The 14,070-nt window shown below is 43.9% G+C and overlaps 1 protein-coding gene across 1 annotated transcript in view; it reads left to right on the forward strand.

Annotated features, from left to right (window-relative positions):
- The window catches only part of LOC140233928 (uncharacterized), a 219,178-nt gene that overhangs the window by 36,916 nt on the left and 168,192 nt on the right, over positions 1-14,070 (forward strand). The window contains 18 exon segments of the mRNA XM_072314017.1: positions 346-578; positions 1,243-1,476; positions 1,992-2,138; positions 2,818-3,243; positions 3,649-3,969; positions 4,803-5,135; positions 5,646-5,963; positions 6,447-6,613; positions 7,132-7,291; positions 7,814-8,012; positions 8,551-8,783; positions 9,366-9,599; positions 10,070-10,216; positions 10,765-10,989; positions 11,758-11,958; positions 12,433-12,750; positions 13,219-13,333; positions 13,633-13,850. Coding sequence (XP_072170118.1) covers positions 346-578; positions 1,243-1,476; positions 1,992-2,138; positions 2,818-3,243; positions 3,649-3,969; positions 4,803-5,135; positions 5,646-5,963; positions 6,447-6,613; positions 7,132-7,291; positions 7,814-8,012; positions 8,551-8,783; positions 9,366-9,599; positions 10,070-10,216; positions 10,765-10,989; positions 11,758-11,958; positions 12,433-12,750; positions 13,219-13,333; positions 13,633-13,850 — 4,229 coding nt within the window.

Consider the following 14,070-nt stretch of genomic DNA (forward strand, 5'->3'; position numbering starts at 1 on the left):
TTTTTGACTGTTGATATTCAGTAATTGATTGTTCTAGTGCCATGAAATCATAGGATTTCTCTCTTATCTCTTGTTAGCTGTCTTCATGCTGCTATATGATTGTTTCTTGTCTTTACATGAAAATGTGTTGAAATTATCACCATTCTGAATTCCTCTGTTTTTCATTTGTCTGTGTTGTCAGTCATCATGTTGGTACATGTGGATCCACAGCATCCAATTCCTTGGAGTTACAGAATGTATGTCATTCTCTTATTTGTAATTTGCCTTCACTGACTTGTCTTTGGAATGTTTATCCTTCTCTGTCAATACAATGCGAATTCACTTTCCTGTTGCAAATTTTTGTAGAGGACACATTCGTGGACATCCAAATGGCCGAGGTCCAGGACGGCTACAAGAAGGTCCAGTTTGAGGTCTCCGAGCGCTTGGAGGACCTTGAACTCATGCTGGACTTCCTGGAGCGCTGTGGTGGCATCTTCGGGCTCCAGGACTGGGCCAATGAGACGGAGACCAAGCTGCACCAGCTGAAGCCGACCAGCGACAACGTGGAGGAGCTCGAGAGACAGCTGGAGGAGTTCAGGGTGGGTGTGGCAAGGATGATGGCATCCTTGGTAGATGGGAGGAAGGGGTGATAGAGGTGATGGGTGGGGGAAAAGGTTTGGATGGTGGAGGAGAGATTCATGGAGCCTTTGGAAGAGGGAATGTTCTGCAGGAGGGGAGGTTTCACAGTGGGGGGGGGGGGGCAAAGATGTTGACATCTCTGGTAGATGTGAAGATGTTAAAGAGAGAGTGGGTGAGGGATTGGATGGTGGAGGTGAGATTAGGGGAGGATTTCAAAGAGAGAAGGTTCAGAAGGATGGGGTGAGATAAATGTGCATTTTGAAGGGAGGGTTGTAAAGGTTGAAAATTGAGGAATAGTTCGGAAGGGAGAATACAGTTGTAAGCAAGAGAGGAGGAGATGAGGGTTGGGTCAGGGATGCATGATGGATGAAAATAACCAAAAGTTGGCAATGGAAAGGAGTGACAAGTGGGTAGGAGGGTAAATCAAATCCGTCTACATGTATCGAACATGTGTGCATGTACATGCACAGTATACATAGATCCACTAGGATGTAAGGTTGTCATATAATGATCCTAAATCCTTACTTTCTGTTGGTTGTGGTTTTTTGTTTAGAGACGAGCATTGCTTAAAATCTGAACTGAACTTATGTCCACTTCTCTCATGCACTCTCTCCACGACTGCAGCCAATCTGCAAGGACATCGCTGACCACCGCACGCCGGTGTCGGACGTGACCGTCCACGCTGAACAGTTCCTGAGGAGCACGCAGGACAAGCTCAGCCCCGAGCTGCAGACGGAGCTGACGGGACTCGTGACGGAGCTGCGGGAGACGTACGAGCGTCTGCTCCGGGACAGCCAGCTCTGGCTGAAGGAGGGAGAGGACCGTTTGGCAGCGCTGAAAAAGGACCGCGAAGAAACGGTAAGGGACCCAATGCAATTTAGGGTCTTCATACCAAAGCAACAGATGTTTACTGACTTACAGATTTGAGTGAGATGTACATTATAATGTGAAATACTCGTCTTCAAATCTCACGGTAGTCTGTAAAGCTATTTTCATTGTAGAATTTGCATCAGGAAGCTTGTGGTAAGTTTTCTTTTACACCTCCTATCTTCCAAAGTTGAGTAGCTCAATTTGTAGCAGGAATGTAGTCTTTAGCCTAGTCAACTGCACTGTATGTATCGGATTCAGCTTTACTGAAGTTGTCCGTCAATCATTTCAGGTTCATCTCATTTACATACTTTGTAGATGTCCATGGAAGAGTTTGTGAATAATTAGGGTTCCGAAAGATACTTTCACACTTGTAGGAAATCCTTCCTCTTCTGCATCTCATTCATAATGTAATTTGATGCCAACTGCCAAGTAAAAATTATATAGGAATCTCTTTTTATCTGAAATTATTTCTACATCATTCCTTGATCATCCCATTTGCATAGATGTCGGTGGATGAGCGCGGGAAGGAACAGATGCGCAACCTTCAGGACCTGCTGGACTGGGTGTCCCAAGCAGAGAGGCACATTGGCTCCGAGCAGCCTCAGGAGGAGACCATCCAACCACTCCTCCGCCAGCAGCAGGACCACCAGGTATGTTATTGTTACCATGGTTACCCACTGAGATGTGAAGATGGTTCCATGAGGCTTATGATTACACCTTGGTCGTTTAACGAACAAATTGGATCAGCAATTTTTCAATTAATACGCTACCAATGACATTTGATAACTTAGTTTTTCACAGGAGTAGTGCTGGATATGCCTTCACCTGCATTTCATATTGGTTACAACTCAATCAAATTATTTTTAACGGGCCTTAGATGTGATGATCTTGATTAGTATTTCCATGAAGTTATACAGTAAATACTGTGAAACCAGAATTGTGTGAGAGGAGCTATGGGTAGCGAAACTTGTTCTACACAATCTCGTACATGTAGTACCTTTTTGATTTTTTGATTGGCATTTACAACCTAGTAAAAGTTGCATGCCACAAAAAAGGGCCCAAGATTCCAGTTTGCGAAAAATGTATGCTGCAAATGTTTCTAGTTTTACAGTAATAAGATACTCTGTAGTTCACGGAACATGGTATAATGTTGATACACTTAAAAGTTCAACACTTTGGCCAGTGCAGTTAGGAGGATGGAAGAGTACTTGTAATGTATTCATATTTCTGTGTAGGAGATGAGTGCAATTGTGCAATTGCCTGTACGTGTAACAAAGCTGCAAAGCAAATTAGTGCTCATTCAATACAATTCATGATAATCTTGCACAGGTGTTGCACGAGAACATCCAGAAGCACCAGCAGCCCATCCTCGAGGCTGCACAGGATGTCGAGTCGCTCATTAAACAGTTCCCCAAGCGCATTGACCAGCCAACGCAGAACAACCTCCGAGGCCTCGCCAAAGACCTCAAGTCGCGCTACAACGTGGTGAACTACCAGTCCACCAACCGCGAGACGAAGCTCGGCGCCCAGACGGACGACCTCCAGAAGTTCTCCGACGACCAGGGCGACTTCGAGCAGTGGCTGACGCAGGCCGAAAAGACGCAGGCCGACGTCTTGAAGAATGTTGGCCGCGACTTTGACACGCTGAAGAGACAGAATGCTCAGCAGCGGGCCTTCAATGATGATGTCATCAACCATGTCGCCGAGCTCCGTTTCATCAACGTCACGGGGCAGAAATTCCTGGATTCTGCAAAGGTATGAAAAACCATTTTCCATTCTGCTGCGGCAAACAAGACTTATAATTATATTGGGCCATCCTGAACAGAAATACAGTAAGATATTAGAAGCTATCTAGCATCTGCAGTTACCTCATTCAGAAAAGTAATCACAAAGTACAGTGTATTATCACCAATATTCCGCCCTGTGAGTATGTGTTTATGTAGATGCACAAGGAATGTAGACACATTGCTTTCTCTTTTCAGGGATTGTGCAAGAACAGCTTGCTACTTCTTGAGTTCCTTTGAGTATATTTCATCTCCTTTTTCTTATTTTTTTTAAAAACAGATTTGCATGTCTTTGATGGAGTTTTTATTGTGTACATCCTAAAATACATTGTAAAGAACTTTGTGATGCACTTTGTATAACATTTTCTCTGCCCAGGTCTATCGTCAAGAGCTGGCTGACTTCCGCAACACGGTGCTCCCCCGCGACTTTGCCCGTACCTTCAGCGAGAACCCGAGCACCAACGTGATCCGGGACAAGCTCGCTGATTACAACCAGCGTTTCGACCGCCTCAAGCTGACCTCCGCCCAGCATCTGGAGCGCCTCCAGGAGTTGGTCGAGAGACATTCCGCATATGCCAAGAGCAGTGACCGCGTGCTCGACTGGCTGCCTGGAGCAGAAAAGACGGTGGAGACGCTGCTCCGTGAGCCCATCGCTTCGGAACCGGCCAACGTGCAGAAACAGATTGACAAGCTGGAGGCAAGTTTGAATGCCATTCATTTTGTCATTTTTTTTGGTGTTGTCATTGCTAAAGATGGAGCAAGTTGTATCTATAATTCATTCAATGCATTTCACATCAAAATACATGTTGAATATGTATCTTGTGATGCAATATTTAAAAATGAATTGATTGCAGTGCTTTTAGTAAAAGTGCATTTTTTTTTAATGGTGCATTTCATATGATACAATGTACATGCAGTATTGAAAAGCACACTGTTTGTGTATCAACACTTTGTGTCCCTGTATGCAGGAAAGCTCATCTACATTAGATGTGAATATACAACAATTTTGTAGTCCAAACTAATTTTACTTATAGATTACATTTTCATTAATGGCTTGAAAGAAAATAGAATGGTGATAGCGTACAGTATCAAAGTTTGATGCTTTGGCAGATCCCAATGTAGAACTTGAAATCATGATAACTAATACCAGCATGCACCTGAAACAGTGTACATGTATTTGACCAGTCCTTGAGAAAATAATTTGAATGAAAGTGAAGACATACACTGTACATGTAAGAATGATACTATAAGCAAGAGAGTGATGGGAATAAGACAAAATTACATTTGTATCTAGAAGCAAGAATGTGAAATTTTAGGGGCAAAATTAAATGTTACAGACCAGCAGCCATGAGGGTGCTCTCTTGTTGGTTAATAGAGGCAGTCAGAGTTCTCTAGAATGCTTGTGCTCTAGGAATTTTTAAAGTTAAGCAATGCAAATGACACATGTGTAGAATATTTTCATATTCATAACTTTATGTGTGGACATAATGAATATGTGTTGGTTTCCGTTCACTATGTTGCCACGAACAGACTGTTCGGGACGATGTCGTGCTCCACCTCAAGGATGTGGAGAACGTCAAGGATGCGGCCGAGGAGCTCCTGGAAGTGCAGGAGGAGCTGCGGCCGGAGGTGACGCGCAACGTCGACGACATCGTCGCTCGCTACGAGGCCCTCAACGGCAAGATCGCCGCCCGCCTCAAGGAGCTGCAGGCCGCTCTGGCCAACTGCACCAGCGTCCAGGAGAATATGGATCTGCTGCTCCGCTGGCTGGACGAGGCCGAGCGCAACGTCCACCAGATGGAGAAAGGCACCCTGATCACCGTCAAGAGGGAGCCCCTCTTGGACAACTTGCAGGAGCAGAAGGTTAGTGTTTGGCTGGTCCTACACTATGACGTCAAAAAATTATTTGGTGCACCTTACCAATAATACCATCACTAGGTTCTTTGTGGTATCATCCAAGGTATCTTCAAGCCAGCTATCCTTCGTTTAGTTGGCAAGAAGGAGCAGCGCGAAGTTATGTAGTCTAGAGGTGTTTGCATGTGTGTTTGTTTATGTGTGTATTTTGGGGTGTAGTTACAATGTAACACAGGGCTGGAACCCTACAACTGTACTTCTTCTTTTTTAATGTTCGAATAGCTTCCATTGTTGTAAAACTGCTCATGACTTTAAAATCACACATGAAATTTTCAAAATGTATTCCTTCTTTTCAACTACAGTATCATGCAAAACGTGATCATCTGGAATTGCTAAGAAGTTTCATGTCTGGTGGACTGTTCTGATATACAATGTACTCCTGTACACTGTATTGGAGACATGCTGTTCTAGCACTCACTTTTGCCTTTGGTTGTTTATCTCACCTCCCAATGAAACCAGATGATCATGTCGGACATCGTGAACCACCAGCCGGCCGTGGACGCGGTCAACACCATGGCCGCGCCACTGATCCGGTCTAGCGAGCCCAAGGAGGCCAAGCAGCTCCAGACCAAACTGGACAGCATCAACGACCGCTTCCAGAAGGTGGCCATCCGCACCGATGAACACGGTGGCCACCTGGAGGCGCTCTCCGTGAAGCTGAACGACTTCGAGGAGGAGGTCGAGAACCTGGAGGACTGGCTCCTGCCCGTCGTCGAGGAGACGGAGTCCAAGCAGATCGCACAGCGCCCTCTACCGGAGTTTTCAAGCAGGTTGCAGGTTCGTGATGAACTCTCATTCATCTTCCCACATCCAACAACAAACTTTAGTGCAGTGAAGCTGCCAATTTCATAAAGAGCTCACTGTATTCTTCTCCTTGAAATCTGACTAAAGGTGTATACTCATTTGAATAATCTGATGGCTGGATATCACGGATCAGAATACAAGTTTGTATAACTTCTCGAGAAACTGCAATGCTGCACACATCCATACAAACAAACACTGTACAGTGCACATGCATGTACAGGTACATTGTACATCACCCATAGTACAAACATACATGTACATATACTGTACTTTATTATACATACAGACACATCAAATGTACATGCACATACTGAGTGTACATCTTGCATGTTGTATAAATATGTCATACATACTACATACCTTATGCAATGTACATGTACAATTGCACATCCTGTTACTGATGGAAAAGAAAAAAAAAATGAATAAGTGAACTAACCTTTCTCTGTTCCATCTCAGGCTGTCCGCCAAGAGACTGATGCACACAAGCCTCCCCTGAGAAAGGTTCACCAGCTCGGAGACGAGCTGATCAAGGACACGAAGGCGAGGGACACGTCGTACGTCACCTCCATCCTCAGCAATGTCGACTCCAACTGGAAGGCGGGAGAGAAAGCACAGAACACAAGGTAAGTGCCATTACTTAGACTCCTCCTCCCAGCTGTTTCCCCACATCTGATTGTAAGAGACGATTCTGAATACTGCTCGCATAAATGATTTAGTATTGTCTGCATGACCAACAATAAACTATTGTTGTGGTTCATTGGGTAATCATGAATAAAACGGTACGGCACTACACATACATTGTAGACATTGGGAGATTGCCTTTCATGGTCATTTTGTATTGATTTCAAATATTTGTTTCTGGTAGACAAATTTATCTCTGATAAATGCACATCATCAGAAAACTTTATTTTACATGTACATTTAGCTCCAAATTTTAACGAAAAGATTGTTTGAGTTGATGAAAGAAATGCGCATGTGTCATGAAATTTGTGATATTCCCAGAAATACATGTATTTCAAGGGAAAGAGAATGGGAAAATGATGGGTTGGTGAAGTGCGATTGACAGATAGCAGAAACCATGCAGTCTTCTCTCAAGCCTCTTCCTCATTTCTTCCGCCCTTCTCTTTGTTCCGTCCTCCAGGAACAAGCAGCTGGAGGACATGCAGACGGCCACCACAAAGTACCAGACCCACCGCAAGGACGTCCTCTACTGGCTGGACAACACGGAGCGTCGTCTGGACCAGGTGGAGCCGCAGGCCATGGATGCAAACACCATCCAGATCCTCCTCAAGGAGCTGCGGGTAAGACAGGGGCACCAAGGCTCCCTTGATCTGAGGCTCACTTGATCCCTTCTTTCACAATTCCCTCCTTTGAATCTTTAAGTTTCTGTATTTTTCCCTTCAGTTACGTTGTATATGTTTGATTCTTTATTCCGGCTTCATAGATTTTTCGTTACGTGGATTATATTTTAGTCCTTGTTTTCTTCATCTCAATATTCTCTTTGAGCCTTCAACTTCTTTTCTCGTGTGGATATGCAAATTTATAATAATGAAACCATTTGTATGTTTTATCAAATTAGTGCAATCTTATAGTCTGCTGCCCGTGTCTTCCCTCTAATGCAAGCCTTGCTAGTTTGATTTCTTTAAGAATCAAATTAAAGATTGTCAGCTATGTACATTCACAATGAAAAGCAAAGTGTTTGTTGGATTTTTTTCTATATTTCTTTCAATTACTCATAAAGCCAAGTGTACTTTGGATAGGCACCACAAGATCAGTTTCATTATCACACCATGTGACAAATCGATTTTGATTTGCCATTGCAGCCTTTGCAGAAGGAGATCACCGACTACAAGCCTAGGATCGACACCAACGCCAAGAACGGCCAGACGCTGGACACAGTGACCAGAGACACTGTCCAGCCGCTGCAGAGCGTGCCCCACTACCGCTCCACCGAGCTGGGCAGCATCGGTCAGCAGGAGCAGGCCCAGAAGGGCAAGTTTGAGGAGCCCGTCGAGTTCATCGGTGAGTCTCGAGATTGACACAAAAAGTTTTAACCCTTGATGTGCACATTCATGTAGCAGTAACTTGCCAAAGGGATTTGAATGGCATTTTAGTAAATCCACTCAAAGCTATGTACAGTGTAAGTTTCACTGCAATGTACAAATGTAAGTTACACTGGCCAAATCAAACGAAACAATGTGACAGTTCCACATGAGGATGATGGTACAGTTACAATTTAATTAGAATTCAGAAGATGACATTACATTTTGTATCTCTGATAGTTGACATTCAGTCTCAGGACATATTTGCCAACTGGTATACCAAACACGGTAAGAGTTAACTCATGAGGGTCAGGCTTGTCTTTGAAGAGCGTGTATTTCATATCTTTGTCAGATTGTCTTCAGCGGATTGAACTGATTCATTAATGATAAGAATGTTTGGTGATGAAGGAGTATACTGGCATTACAATTGTATGTCCTTGCTCAGATGTGCAACAGTAAATGGTCTAGTGCAAGAGAGGAACTTTACCTCCTGTTCTATCCCTCTCTCTCTCTCTTAGGTGAAACTCCAGTCCAGCGTGAGGTCTACGATGTCAACAGTCGCTATGACGACCTCAAGCGCCGCATCGCTGCCACCCTGGAGGACATTGCCCTCTCCGAGGAGTGGGTGAACAATGTCAACAAGGTCAACACTGACCAGGAGTGGGTCACGGCCTCGGACACCAAGATGGAGCGGGCGCGGCCGATGAGCAACGACATCCCGACCCTGAGCAAGGAGATTGAGAATTTCCGAGTAAGTTCTTCTTATTCATCTGTGGTGTACTGTCTAGAAAATATGCCATCAGTGTTTGCCAAAGGGTTTGATGATATTCATGTGATAATGGAAATGACAATGATGATGATGGTGTTGGTGGCTATGGTGATAATGATGGTGATGATGATGATGGTGTTAATGATTAGGATGATGGTGCTGATACGTAATAATGATGTTGATGCTGCTGCTGCTGCTGCTGATGGTGATAATTCATCCGTGGTGTGCATTATATAATCTACCTTTGTGTATTCCAAAAGATTTTATGATGTGTGTGTGATACAGGTTGTGATGATAAAGATAATGATGTTATAATCTTGTGATAATGATAGCATTGATAGCGGTCAAATTGTTTTTATTACCATAGTGACTAGCTTTTATAACATACATACCATTGGCTTTCCGTTGAATGGAAAATCATCATATGATTCACGGGAGGATTGGACTGTGATGATGATGATGATGAGGATGATAATGATGATGATGACGATGATGATGACGGGAATGCAGTGTCGAATAAGAGAGTGCTCAACTCTTCTACTACCTTGCTCCCTTTCCCTGCAGGGTATCCACAGTGACATCCGTGGCCGGCAGCCCAACATCTCGGACACGACGAATGGGTCCGAGCTCTTCCTGCGTAAGAACCGTGACCGGCTTTCCCCGCGGCAGAACGAGGACCTCTCGACCAAGGCCTCCAACCTGCGCACCCACTACGACGACGTCTACAACCGCTCGGACGACTGGCTGAAGGAGGCCATCGACAGACTCAAGATGCTGCAGATTGACGAGGAGCAAAAGGTGAGGAAAGCATTAACCTACTGCATCCCAAATCACCCTTACTGGCCCCTTGTTATTCAGGGGGAAGTTGAAAATTTAGGAATTTATGGGTTTGATTTAATCACTGTGTCATATCTATTAGCATTAAGTTTTTCAAGCTGCATGGAATGGTTTTTCTTTCTTTTTTTTTCTTGTTGTTGCCTTCTCTTCGAAAATATGCGGTGAGCTGTTGCTTGTACAGTGTATTGTCATTTATTCACCAGCAGTTCAATGGGTAGCTTATGATCCATTTTCAGAAAGAAATGGAAAATTTTTGTGCTTAGTGTTTATAGGAATAATGACTGAATTTACTGCTTACAGAAAGAGTTTGGTGTTACCGTTTAAGGTAGTAAGAGAATTGTGCTGTTTTTGCATGGTTATGATGTTTTTTCTTTCATTTTTCAAGTGACATCAATCATTCAGTATTTCAAACTGTGATCGTTTTGTTCCAGATCCGCCTGGAGACTGAGCTCCGTGAGAAGGGCACTAAGCTCCAGGACCTCCTGGACTGGCTGGCCAAGGCGGAGCAGGCCCTTGCTGCAGAACAACCCCTCAATGAGAAGAGCCCCCAGGTCAAGCAGCAGTACACCAATCACAAGGTATGGGACCAATAGTCCATTAGATATTGTAGGGAAAAGAAAAATTCTGCACTGCAATTGCGAAATAAGAGACATACGATGTATCTATGTACATATACAGTTGTATGTGCTCATATGTTCAGGGTTTAAGGACCTTCATCAATATCAAATGGTAGCAATGCACAGAATGCATTTGATCATTACAATTTCTGATACTTTTCATAAGATTCCATACAGGAGTATGCTGCATTTATGCAAAATGTCCAAGTAAAAGGCTGAAGCTACTGTTGCAGGTTCTCATGCATAAAAAATAGGACATCGGAGCAAACGTGATGCCAAGATCGTTTAAAGTTATCATTTGCACTCGTACATGTGCTCAAAAGAGTGTACCAAAAGGCAGTACAGTGTATGTTGATTAAAAGAACTACCACATCTACATACATGAGGGAAAATGATAGGGTCTGCTCAAAAGTGAATAGAAGCAAATCAAGTTACGAGGAGAGTTTGAAGTCATCAGAGCAGTTTGATAAGAGAAGGGTTAATTTACTTGCATGTGTTATTTGATGCAGCCGCTGCATGAGGACATCCAGGCCCACCAGCAGCCGATCCTGCAGTGTGTGGAGGACATAGAACAACTCCTCAAGACCCTGGGAGACAGGGTTGGACCTGCCGAGACCAAACGTCTGCGGGACGGGCAGTCTGAGCTGCGAGGGCGCTATGACGCCGTGCTGACGCAGTCGTCGGACCGCCAGAAGACGCTCACACAGGCCATCGAGGACTTACAGAAGCTCGAGGTAAGTGAAGTGAACCAATACTCACGTGTATCTCAACTGCACATCATGCAGCAAAAGTGTCAAAAACCGTAATATCTATAGAAAATTTGTTCTACATGTAAGTACCTCTTAAAACTGACAAAAATCGCATACAAGATGCTGATTATAATCAAGCTGACATTTACTTGGATAGGTGCAGTACAGGTAGGTCATATTGTCAAAGAGGTAATGTTTTATGTTTTGTCCCAATTTGATGAGATCAAGGCATATTAACAAAAGCAGCTGACTATTTTCTTGTTGGAATGGAGATGTAAAATGCCCAGGAACACTCTTGAGACAAAAATTAATATTTCAAAACATTTTCACTGTTATCTCTGATGTGATATTACTTTGTTCCTCATATTAATATTGCAAGTTGTATAGGACTGACAAGTAGATTAAATGTCATTCTTCCAAAAATAAAGATATGTACGATGTAAATTGACCGTGCCTATTTGGTTTGAAATGTACACGTTTGGTAGTATTTTGTGTGTGTTTTGTATCTTGCCTTATTTATACCTCCCTGAATGTAAAAAAAATGTGAGGCACTACGATGTAGTTTTCCATTGGATTGTATCCATATTCATATTACATGTATGATATGTTGAAGGCTGAGACAATGTCTAGATCTCATATGAAATGTGGATTGTACGTTTACCAATAGATACAGAAACTTATAAAGTCGGGTCAAATGCCACTGATGCAGAATTAAAATGTAACGTTTCCTTCTCCCCATTTTTCTCCCCCCAGGTTGACTTCACAGAGTTCCAGGACTGGCTCCAGGGTGCCGAGCGCAAGATGGACACGACAGAACGGAACGTGGCCATCGAGCTGCAGCCACTCAAGCAGCAGCAGGCCGACCACATGGAGTTCGGCGAGGACGTCAACGACCAGAAGGGCGACCTCAAGTTCCTCAACAAGGCCGGCCAGACATACATCGATCTTGCCAAGGTGAGGTCCTTAAAGGATTTGAGTAATAATTCAGAGGGGCTTTTTGAACCTGCCAGGAATGTTATGAGTATGTTACGGTTTTTACCTTTTCAAAGGAGTGTCATGTTTTGACCAGAATTATTTTGTTTTTCTACTGACAGCATTACTATGAAAAACTGATGAACAGATTAAGAGGAAGTTTTCAAGAAGGTTTATTTTTGTAAAAGGAACACATGACTATTTGTTGATGGTGATTCAGATCATGACTAGAATTGAGATTTTTTTTTTATAGGATTCATGCACAATTCTATGGATTTACGGAGCCATATAGGCAAATGCTTCTAGTGTTTTGAAACCATTGTTCAGTGCTTGTTTGAATAATAGTATCACGTACATGTACAGTATACAGTTATAAACAGTGCCTGACATATAAAGAAATTATTATCTTTAGAGACACTAAAGAAATGATCCTCCCCTTTTATCTCCTGATGACAGGCCTACCGCCAGAAACTTGCCGAGTTCCGCAGCAGTCTCCCGAGGCAACAGAGCCGCGCCTTCCAGGAGACCCCCGAGACGCATCTCCTCGCTGGGCAGCTGCGAGATGTCAACGACCGCTTCGACAAGCTCAAGGGACGCTACGGCAAGCACCTGCGACTCCTCAATGAGCTGGTTGCCAAGCACCAGACCTACACCGACAGCGTGAACGGCGTCTCCACATGGCTCGGCAATGCGGAGACCTCACTGGACAAGATGAAGAGTGAACCAATTGGTGCTACCAAGGAAACCATCCTGAGGCAGATAGAGAGAGCAGAGGTCAGAGTTCAACTGTCATATCCGTTTTTATGCCCCTGCAACAAAGTGTCCTTGGAAGCATTATTTGTTTTGCATACACGTTGTAGTACTCTGAAAGTTCTCTAACAATTCTCATTCCATATAGAGTTATGAAGGGAAGCAGATTTCTGCGCCTGAAAATAAGTGAAAGCTTAGATACTTGACACTGGTGATGCTCAATGTAGTGTATCGGACAAAATACGAGTACATGTACATGTACACTGTATGTACATGCAAATCTATCAACTCATGGTTTGCTTCAGCCTCTGCTTCATTCCACCAATATCTGACACTGATGTGGAACTCTGGAGCTTGGATTGATTCAAACAATAGTTTATGCACAACTGCAGTACAGTGTGTATCAATACTCTGTGAACGCTCTTTTCCACCCTTTTTAGGGAACTGGAAAATGCATAGTAATTTGTAATTGTTTCAATCATGTTTTCTCAGACTTTCCACCAAGATGTTATTGCCCACGCCAGCGATGTCGAGAATGTCAAGACCAACGGAGAGGACCTCATCGGCACACAGCCGGCAGTCAAGCCCAATGTACAGAGGACCACTGGTATGTGATGTGGCACCTTGCAGCCATTTCTTTATGTACCATTTTTCACTCTATTATATTTGAAGTTGTGGCTGAACTTATTGGATTCACAAGACATTGACCTTTAGAATAACTTGTCATCATGATTGTGTTAAGTTTTGTTAGCTTTGGTTATGTTGGTTGTGTAAACTAATACATGTATTCATTGCAGAAATGTTCTGTTAGGTAGTTACATGTAGGAGTTCATGTTAGATTGAATTAATGCTCTTTTGGGCCCTTAATTATCTAACCTCAACCTCCATCATTTATCAATTATTCAGGTGACATCGTCAAGCGTTACCAGGCTCTTGAGATGGGGGTCAACGACCTCCTGGAGAAGCTGCGGGTGGCGCTGGCCAACACCCAGGGCGTGACAGAGAATCTGGACATGCTCCTCAAGTGGCTGGATGAGGCTGAGAAGGAGCAGCACCGCCTGGAGAAGGGCACCGTGACTCCGGCCAGGAGGGAACCCATCCTGGAGCAGGTGGAGAACAACAAGGTGAGCAAGAAGAGGAGGAGAAAGAGGAGAAGGAGGATTGATGAGGTGGAGGAAGAGGAGGAGGAGGAAGAGGAGGAGGAGGAGGAGGGGGAGGGAGAAGAATAGGATAAGGACAAGGAGGAGAAGAAAGAGGATGATGAGGAGTAGGGGTAGGAGTAGGAGGAGGTGGAGGAAGAGGAGAAGTGGGAGGAGGAGGAGGGGGTGGGAACATGGGATGAAG

This window comes from Diadema setosum, chromosome 10 (genome assembly GCF_964275005.1).
Source record: "Diadema setosum chromosome 10, eeDiaSeto1, whole genome shotgun sequence".
Classification (NCBI taxonomy): domain Eukaryota; kingdom Metazoa; phylum Echinodermata; class Echinoidea; order Diadematoida; family Diadematidae; genus Diadema; species Diadema setosum.